This window comes from Lethenteron reissneri, chromosome 44 (genome assembly GCF_015708825.2).
Source record: "Lethenteron reissneri isolate LAM-NWPU_2019-01 chromosome 44, ASM1570882v1, whole genome shotgun sequence".
Lineage (NCBI taxonomy): Eukaryota > Metazoa > Chordata > Hyperoartia > Petromyzontiformes > Petromyzontidae > Lethenteron > Lethenteron reissneri.
The window spans coordinates 9,407,184-9,417,150 of NC_083822.1; the positions used below are offsets into that span (position 1 = coordinate 9,407,184).

General features: G+C 50.2%; 1 protein-coding gene across 2 annotated transcripts; it reads left to right on the top strand.

The window, feature by feature from the left end:
* The first annotated feature begins 1,392 nt into the window (after positions 1-1,392).
* ZNF207 (zinc finger protein 207) lies at positions 1,393-9,013 on the top strand. 2 transcript variants are annotated; one of them, XM_061569716.1, is made up of 11 exons: positions 1,393-1,563; positions 2,648-2,774; positions 3,147-3,285; positions 3,788-3,937; positions 4,557-4,620; positions 4,769-4,848; positions 5,346-5,461; positions 6,049-6,135; positions 6,694-6,963; positions 7,354-7,468; positions 7,705-9,013. In XM_061569716.1, the coding sequence occupies exons 1-11, from the start codon at positions 1,523-1,525 to the stop codon at positions 7,893-7,895; spliced, it is 1,380 nt and encodes a 459-aa protein (XP_061425700.1). In that variant the 5' UTR covers positions 1,393-1,522; the 3' UTR covers positions 7,896-9,013. The 2 variants fall into 2 exon arrangements, with proteins under 2 accessions (XP_061425700.1, XP_061425701.1); XM_061569717.1 differs by lacking the exon at positions 6,049-6,135.
* The last annotated feature ends 954 nt before the right edge of the window (positions 9,014-9,967 follow it).

Consider the following 9,967-nt stretch of genomic DNA (forward strand, 5'->3'; position numbering starts at 1 on the left):
ACGTGGGCAGAGGTGCAGGGGATGCGGGGGGGGGGGGTGCGGGGTGGGTGGGTGCGGGGGGGTGCGGGGGTGGGGTGCGGGGGGGTGCGGGGGTGGGGTGCGGGGGTGGGGTGAGGGACGGGGGTGGGGTGCGGGGGTGGGGTGAGGGAGGTGCGGGGGGGGGTGCGGGGGTGGGGGGGTGCGGGGGTGGGGTGGGTGCGGGGGGGTGCGAGGGTGGGGTGAGGGAGGTGCGGGGGGGGGGGTGCGGGGGTGGGGTGGGGTGGGTGCGGGGGGGGTGCGGGTGGTTGCGGGGGGGTGCGGTGGGGGGTGAGGGAGGTGCGGGGGGGTGCGGGGGTGGGGTGAGGGAGGTGCGGGGGGGGGTGCGGGTGGGTGCGGGGGGGTGCGGTGGGGGGTGAGGGAGGTGCGGGGGGGGTGCGGGGGTGGGGTGAGGGAGGTGCGGGGTGGGTGCGGGGGTGGGGTGGGTGCGGGGGGGTGCGGGGGTGGGGTGGGTGCGGGGGGGTGCGAGGGTGGGGTGAGGGAGGTGCGGGGGGGGTGCGGGGGTGGGGTGAGGGAGGTGCGGGGGGGGTGCGGGGGTGGGGTGGGTGCGGGGGGGTGCGGGGGTGGGGTGGGTGCGGGGGGATGCGAGGGTGGGGTGAGGGAGGTGCGGGGGGGGGGTGCGGGGGTGGGGTGAGGGAGGTGCGGGGGGGTGCGGGGGTGGGGTGGGTGCGGGGGGGTGCAGGGGTGGGGTGGGTGCGGGGGGGTGCGGGGGTGGGGTGAGGGAGGTGCGGGGGGGGGGGTGCGGGGGTGGGGTGGGTGCGGGGGGGTGCGGGGGTGGGGTGCGGGGGGGTGCGGGGGTGGGGTGCGGGGGTGGGGTGAGGGAGGAGCGGGGGGGGTGCGGGGGTGGGTGCGGGGGGGATGTGGTGGGGGGTGAGGGAGGTGCGGGGGGTGCGGGGGTGGGGTGGGTGCGGGGGGGTGCGGGGGGGTGCGAGGGTGGGGTGAGGGAGGTGCGGGGGGGGGTGCGGGGGTGGGGTGAGGGAGGTGCGGGGGGGGTGCGGGGGTGGGGTGGGTGCGGGGGGGTGCGAGGGTGGGGTGAGGAGCGGGGGGGGTGCGAGGGTGGGGTGAGGAGCGGGGGGGGTGCGAGGGTGGGGTGGGTGCGGGGGGGATGCGGTGGGGGGTGAGGGAGGTGCGGGGGGTGCGGGGGTGTGGTGGGAGCGGGGGGATGTGGAGGGTTGTGGGGGGGGGGGCAGTGGGGGGTTGCGGAGGGGTTCGAGGGGGTGTGGCTTACGGTTCGACTGATCTCCGCCCACAAGCCGACATCTGACCAATCAGAGCCTTGTAACCAAAAGGGGCGTGGTCACTTCTCTCTCCGGCTCCGATTGGTCGGACAGCAAAGTCTCTCTCTCTGCTCTGTGATTGGTCAAGTTGGGGCCCCGGCGCGCGGTGCACGCTGGGAACGGGACGCCGCCATTTCGCGAGGCTACCCCTAGCACGAATCGCGAGGCTTCGTCTGCGCAGCTTCCTCGGGCTCTCTCGCCGCCTTGCCATGGGGAGGAAGAAAAAGAAGAACGTGAAGCCCTGGTGCTGGTATCCTTTGCGACTTCTGGTGGCGGCGCGTGGGGTGGGGAGGGGGAGTCTTGAGACGCGGAGGTTGCCAACTCCTGGGTTGGGCCCGCTGAGGCCTCGTGTAGGCTGAGGCCTCGGGAGCAACTAGGCGACGTCGGCAGCTACAATAAACTCCTCACGCGTTAATGTTTTGTTTTTACTTTAACCACTTGTCTAAGGTGTGTCACGCGCGCGTGTATCGGCGTTTAACGGTGACTTGGCAGGTCTTTTTCGCGCCGTGGTGCGATACGTGGAGTCTTTGGAGTTTACCGATTGGAGCTGTTTGGGGTGGGGGTGTTGTCATGGGATGGCGAGGGAGGTTTGAGGGGAATTAGTTTAGTGTTCGTATTTGTGTTGGAGGGACGTGATGATGAGCAGGGGATGCTGACATGTAAGATGGTTTTGGAGGATAGTAAGCGGCAGAAGATGATCAGGGGGATGGAAGGTGGAAAGAAGAGTGATGGGGGGGGGGATAATGCATCATGACGAATGGGAACCTATGGCGCGATTGCTGGCGATGTGGACAATGAGTTTGATGAGGGAGAAAGATAAAGGATGTTGAGAGATATGAAGGAGGGAGGTGATTAGGGTCATTTGGGTGAAATGGGAGAGATGAATGGAGGAGGGTCGAGAGCAATTGGCGTTGGTATGGAGAATACGGATAATGAGGTGATGTGGTATGACAAGAATGCAGTGGGGGTTAAATAGGGTGATTGTGATACCCGATGAAATGCGGAAAAGTATGAAGATATGGATGATGAGGTGAAGGAAGTTCAGATTGAGGGGAATGTGGCTATTGAACAAAGAATGTGGGTCATTTTGTCACCAATAACGGTATGTCATTTACTCGGTACAATATGTACATTGATGAACAATTCAAAATGCACCTGCAACATCTTAGGAATTGTATGGTCTCGATCAGTCAACGTTCACACACTGCGTTATTCACAAACTGTTTTGAGACCATGTCGAATTTTCAGAAGAGAATAAGTATTTTCATGGGCGGTAGTATGCGTGGCGTGTTGCATGCTGCGAGGGGTTTTCCTCAACTGCACGTCTTACCCAGGTACTGCAACAGAGAGTTTGACGATGAGAAGATTTTGATTCAACATCAGAAAGCCAAGCATTTCAAGTGTCACATATGTCACAAGAAGCTTTACACCGGGCCAGGTCTGGTCATTCACTGTATGCAGGTATGTTTTTGGTGCGCTGTTTTTGCCGGTTTTTATGCACTGCATTTGGAGATATTTTTTATTTATTATACTTTAAATGAATCTGTCTTGTATAATTATTCAACCTGTCAGCAATTCGATGGATTGTTACAAAGTGAGGTCCGGATTGAATTAGATCATTTAGTTATCTTGTCTCATTTTAATACTTAGTCCCATAAGTGCAAATGTAACTAATTTTGCTAAATTCTCACAATGTATGTAGTCCTGGCCCAAGAATTGTATTCGGAATGTATCAATTGTTACATTCATAATTATTAAAACACTTCTTTATATAACGGAGTACAATGCAGCTGGACGAAAAAGTAGTTATTTTTTCTCTAATGGTTCTTACAGGTTCACAAGGAAACTGTTGATGCAGTGCCAAATGCTATTCCTGGGAGGACCGACATCGAGTTGGAAATATACGGCATGGAAGGTATCCCTGATAAAGACGTGGAGGAGAGACGGCGTATGATGGAGCAGAAGTCGCTGGGTAAGCGTAGAGTGCCACGTGCGTGTTGGTGTCACATTGTAAATACAGCCAGAAAGTGCAATTCGATGGTTAGCTACGTGCGGTCCGAACGAAGTTCAACAGCATACACCCTCCAGCACCAACACATTGAATCCCCCCTGCTCCCAAATCCCCAAGCGAGCTCTTTTTCGATTCCCTAATCTCAACAGTGGTGACCGATCTGATGCAGCCTCGAGGCCCAGTCTCTTCCTCAACACAAGGTTCTCTAGCACAGATCACCGACTGGGCAGGGTCAACCAATTGGAAGCAAGCCATATATCCAAAGTGGTGCGCTAGTTGGTTTTCCTGTGTCATGTGTATGGCAAGCCATCACTTAGTTTTCAGGGGTAGCCTATGGTTAGACACAAAGTGATCTCATCGGTTCTCCAATATTCTGTAAAGAGACCTGGTAAGAAAGGAGTTCAATCATGACCTCCGTGGTTCCCAGTTTGAGGATTGACACAATTTATCTTTGTTCTTACAGAGGCCAAGAAGAAGCAGAACCAAACCAGCCAGGAGAACTCTGAAGAGAGCGAGGATGAAGAGCCCAGCACCTTCTCTGGGCAAACAGAGGCCGTACCCCAAGCCGCACCTGCCATACCCACCATGGCTCCCATGCCCAACATGATGCCAGGTGAAGAACTTTGTTCTGGTCTCTTTCAGTAGAATTGAGGCGTGACTCTAAAAACAAATAGCGCTTGCACGTTTTAAACTCGGCTGTGTCTCCCAGGCTGGCTAACATGAGTTTGAAGTCAAGTAGGTAAAACTTTACTGGAAAAAACCTAAGAATATTAATCCTTGCAGTCACGAAAGCTTCAAATCTAGAATGAGTTTGAAGCTACTTGTAAACCAGATGGATATCTGTTTTAACATGTCTTTTGTTGAACAAAAGAGAGACATCTGGTCTCATTGGGCTTTTATAATGGTTGTAAAGGTAGTTCTATGTAAACTGACTTTCAAGAAACATTCGTTTTCTGTATTTATTAAATCACTATCTGCATCACCAGTGTCTTTGAGCCGATTTAAAAATCCTGTTTTTCTTATTACCAAAGCCTCAAAACTTTAAACTTATAGTCAAATAATAATTGTTGTTTTTTTTTGTAGTTTTGTGTCCTGTGTCAAGATAAATTGCGTTACTGCCTGATACATGCAGCAGCCTTTGACATTCGCACAATTTTCACATTGTCGTTTAAATATGTATATATATTTTAGTTTTTGCACCTTCAAAAGCTAATGTGTTCTGTATTGTTTAGGGATGCCAGCAATGATGCAAGGAATGCCACCCATGATGCCAGGGATGCCACCGATGATGCCAGGGTATGTAACAAATCACCATGCAATGCAACTTGAGCTTTAATAGATCTGAATGCCAAGATGGAAAGCCAACCATATGGGTCAGAGTAATTGGGCTCAAGATTTGGTCTATTGTTTACTAATGTATTTGCATTTGTTGTGGTCTTCAAAGCATGATGCCTATGGGTGGGATGATGCCTCATGCGCATGGAATGCATCCGATGGTGCCTGGAATGCCGCAGGCCCCTCCAGGTGAGTGAACCAAACCCTCAGATCACATTGGGCATGTTTGTTTTGGCCATATTCTATCTCTTGAGAGTAAAAACAATCAGTTGGACTGCAATCTTTGTAGCAGGGCTTCTGAGACATTTGAGGTCACTTTCAGAGATTTGTGATGTAATCCCTTCATCTTTACCCACAGCTGATATTTTAACATAAATTTGTGCATTTTTTTGAATATTTCAAACGGATGAGTACTTAATCACATGACACTAATACCACTTGCACTGTGACATGCAGTCAGAACTTTTCAACATGCTCCCATACAATAATCTTATATGTTGGTCTTCTCATGCATTCATTGCCACCCACTCCTTTTGCCTCAGTCCCAGTTGCCACCCCCTGTCACATCCAGTGAATCACCTTTCACGTGAGCACGCCGTGTTCTAGCAAAACATCCTTTTGCACATCCACACTTGGGGATGCGGTTACCCTGTCGGCTTCAATAATTGTTTTTTTGTCTGCGATAGGCTACGCACCACGTCCAGGGTTGATGCCTATTCCCGGGCAGCACAACGGGATGCCTCAACGACCGGTCCTGCAGCAGCCGCCTGTCACCAAGCCTCTCTTCCCGAGTGCTGGGCAGGTGTGTGAACAGTGGTGCATACAACAAGACCGGGTCAATTCAGGACCGACTATGCTGCCTTGTGTTCCTTGGCTTTATTAACGTTGAAGAATTGGCCCGTTTCATAAAGCAATCAAGCATCATTTGTTTAAAATACTCCCATTATATCTTGTGCACAATGTGTAGCTTGTACATGTATAGCCAATTTTTCAGCCAACTGCTGTATTAGGGTCTCCCCCCCCCCCCCCCCCCCAATTGTGGTGATCATAGGGCTGATTCGACTGAACTTCATACTGGTCATTGTAGGTTGTAAAGGTGGGCAGTGCAGATACGAGATGATGGAAATCCGTGACAACAAAGACATTGTATGCACTGACCTATGCCGACCATGTAGCCTAGCTGCCTTTAGCAACCTGTTGTACAAGCTGGTCACTCATCCAAGCACCATCCAGACTCAACCCCGCAGTGGAATGAAAAAGAGCTGCTGTGATGAGGTCGGGCAACATTCTGGGTGATTTGGTCATAGGCAATTTGTATCTTATATACTAGAAAAGAACCTTATCCTCTTTAAATTAAGGTTTTCCTGTTCTTTCCTACCTCTCTGGTAGATTTCTTCCCACCTGTCCACCGCTGTCTCTTCTTCTATTACGTCCTCTTCGGCCTCTCCCTCTAAATCCCTCCCTACAGCATCACAAGTAAGCTTTGTGCACGCTCGGAAGAGCCCTAAGTGGTGCATGCAGTTTAACCGTTACATGTTCATCGTAAACGTTGCGGTTTGGATTTGTTCTCGCTGCAATAAATAGTGTAGAAGTCCCTGCCATCCACAATAAAACTGTTGTGTACTAACATTGTACCTCTGTTTTTTCTGAATTGGATTCTAGAAACTGTAAGTTTACACTAAATTGCTTATAACTGTTCACCTTAAATGCCAATAAATAAGTTGATAAATAACTACTCTTCTGTTACCTTGGGTTTATTGAATAAAAAAATTGAATTACAATTCCCTGAGCTATTTAGATATTCACTAAATGTGTTTATGCAACTGGTCGCTGAAGTTTTTGATTCCATTTCAGTAGACTTTGCCTTAGATTAATATGTGATATTGACGATTAAATTAGTGCAGATTACATTTTCCATTTGCATCTGTGTGTTCTTCATCAGTGCCTCATTTGTAATGCCTCTTGTCTACGAGTGTGACGACACTTGAGCATTGTTGACACCAGACCTACCTCAACCTCGTTTTGCCCCCGCAGCCCACCACGACATCGTCTGCGCCCGTGGGCACAGACTTTAAGCCGCTGGGCGGAATTTCACCGTCGACAGCCGGGTCGCCCCGTCCCACCTTCCCGGCGTACTCCCAGCAGCAACACCACGCCGCGCCGTCCACAGCGGGCGCCAGCACGTCGGCCCACGCTGGGGAGGCGGCGTGCAAGGCGCCTACGCTCGCGGCCAGTAAGCCTGCCGCTCTGAACGTCAACAGCGCCACGTGCCGGCTCATCCACCCGGACGAGGACATCTCGCTGGTCAGTGGGCGCAGCCACCGCTGACGAGCAGCGTGGCCCGGTCGCGATGAATTGTCGCGCTGGCAAAAAAAAACGGTTGGTGCGTTTGTCCTCTAGTGTGAACTTACAGTTACTTGTGCTGCGGCCTACCCCTTCCCCCACCACCCCCTTCAGAGATAGTGCGCAGTAAGAATTAAGAAATGATATTCCCCCTCGGGTAAGAGTTGTGTGCCCAACATGCTCCATCCCCACAGCATTTTCCTTTAGGATTGGTGTTCTTGAGCTGCACATTATTGTTCACAAACCTATACTCTTGTAGTTTAAATGTTGTGATGTGATAAAAGACATTTGCTTAAATGCTTTGATCCGATTGCCTTATTTGCTTGGATTTAATTTGAGTTACTTTTACAGGAGGAGAAAAGGGCGCAGATACCAAAGTACCAGTGTAAGGTACCCATGTATGGCCAGACCGGGATGGGGAACATGGCTGGAATGCCTGGTATGAGGCCACCTGGCCCTCCGCAAGGTAACAAACAACATTTGTGGCGACAGTGGCCTGGTGTCACAGTACATGCTGCTCTCACGCCAAATGGGCTTCCACATTTTCCACACACAGTAAGCATCATTTGATGTACAAGGAATGTTGGAAAAATACACTTAAAAAGCCACCCTCACTTGATTGGTCAATGGAGACGACTGTTGATGTTTTAATTGACAGTGTAGCTCATTGCGATTTGTGTCTGTTGCTTGTGTGTGTGGCAGGTCCTTACGGTCCCGGTCCACAGGGCATGCCCAGGTACCCACATCACCCTGGGGGCATGGCCCCTTATGGCCAGGGCCACCCACCTCCTGGGCCACACAGGATGCAGCCATATAACCCTGGGCCTCCTCGGCCCCCCATGGGCATGCCGGGAATGAGACCTCACATGATGGGTCATGGCGGGCGCTACTGAGGCATCCATCCATCCAGCTGTCCCCGACCAGAGCCAGGAGCAGCTAAGTAGAATGTGGCATCGCACCAATGTGACCCACCCGTACAGAAGTTAATATATGCTTGTGTTTTGATCCCAGGACACATTTGCATGCAGCCTACCAGAATTTCTCTACAATTCATAAAAGTTGCCATTTAAAATACCAGGGTAGGTAGACATCTGAAGGAAAGCATAATTTTTGAATATATATGGTTAGATGTCGGTTGTTCATTTTTGTGTTTGTCATTTGACGATGTTGGCGTTGACTTTTTGAATTTAACCTGGTTGTGTACTTGTGTACTTGAACATAACTTCTCCTAATACACAGCACATCTGTTTACCCTTGGACTTATTTCTGTTTAGTTTTTAGGCTGAGATGGAGTCACTTCACTTGCCTTGTGTAAAGGACACGCTGCAGTCTTGTAGTTGTGCCAAGGCAAGTGGAACTTTTAATACCGCAACTCCAGTCAGATGATCGATATAGAGTGGGAAGGTCTTTCACAGCGATACTCGCTGTTGGACTCTTATCAATAGAGTCCCCAAACACAGTTTGGCGAGGGCCTTTCTCTGTTACACTGATTGCCGTGTGCAGCGGAGAGACAGCTGTCAACGTTTTAATTGGAGAACTTGTTATTGGTCCACACAACTTTGTCGGCACGAGGTGCATTGATATTGTTATCTCGGATTGTTGTCTTATAAGAACTCTTTAGCCTAGTTTAAAAACATTTTGGTGAGAATATGCTCATAGCGGTTACATAATTGTTCCTTCAGAGCCAAGCACAAAATCCCCTTTCACATTCGAGCTGTCTCTCCGCTACTGCCAAGTTGTAGTATGTCCGGATGTGAGCCTCTGTTCAGGAAACAAAAGGTATAGTACCCAGCCCTAGTTTTAACAATAAACACTTAACAAGTTTGATTTGTTTTACATTAGAGCCCATAGACATGGCAGAATGTAAATAAGCACTGCTTTTGCCCCCCCTCCCTCTTGACGGGAACCAGCAAAAAGGTTTGTGGATGCAGGTTTGTGACCTCGATTCTTGCTGTTCTTGCTGTAGTTGTGTATTCTGTTCTTACACCAATAAAGTCGTTGGCCTGAGGAACACGCTGCTACGTGTAACTGGTTTGTACCGCACCTGCACTTGGGTTAGCAAAAAAAATAATTCCGCCCCTTCCCACGAGTTTTATCCGCTCTTCCCTTGATCCCGCCACCCCCCACAACGAGTAAGTTCTACATTGCTCGAAGGTAACACGTGTGTGACTGCGCCATCACTTGTGTGGATGAGGTTGCTACGTAACGTGATGCCTGACCTCCCAGCAAAAAAAGATTGGCGGTCCCGCCTGTACGTTTTTGGTAATGCACATTTCGCTCCGGAAATAATTGCAAAAGCAGTACATTTATAACAACCAATGCATCTGCACGTGCGAATATACATGTCAAAAAGGGAATACGTTGGAGTTTGTTGATTGTAATCTACAGCCGCACTTGAATTTGCATTGGGACCCTGACGACTTAAAAGTTTTAATGTCCCTGGTGTCATCACGTTCATGTGCCGTAAGTGTTGTGTTTAACAGCGTAAAGTTATATTTGTACTGTTTTCCTGCTGGAGAGTTGGTGTTTAAGCCAGAAAATGGTTTGTGAGGTCTGATTTGAAATGGGCGAAAGTGAAAATGTGTACGTTGATGTTTTTTCTTCATGTGGAAGTGAGGACATTGTTGGAAAATGAAGCATTTCTGATCACTAACGAATTCCCTTGGGAAAAATTGGGAAATATTACAACTTGGGGTTTTCAGGTACAAGTCGGTCAACTTCTGGTTTAAATCCAGCGATTTCTTCACTGCCATTACAGCTATTCTTTGGGTCTTTCGGTAAAGTCACGTAGATAGAAATACAAATTTCAGGCCTGATGACGATTGCTTGCGTTGCGATCAAAACGTCATGATATTTAAATTTCTATCTACGTGACTTACCGAAAGACCCAAAGAATATGAATTCCTGCGGTCACGAAAGCCTTAAGTCAATGCCATTACAGCTGTTTATTGTAGGCATTGTTACG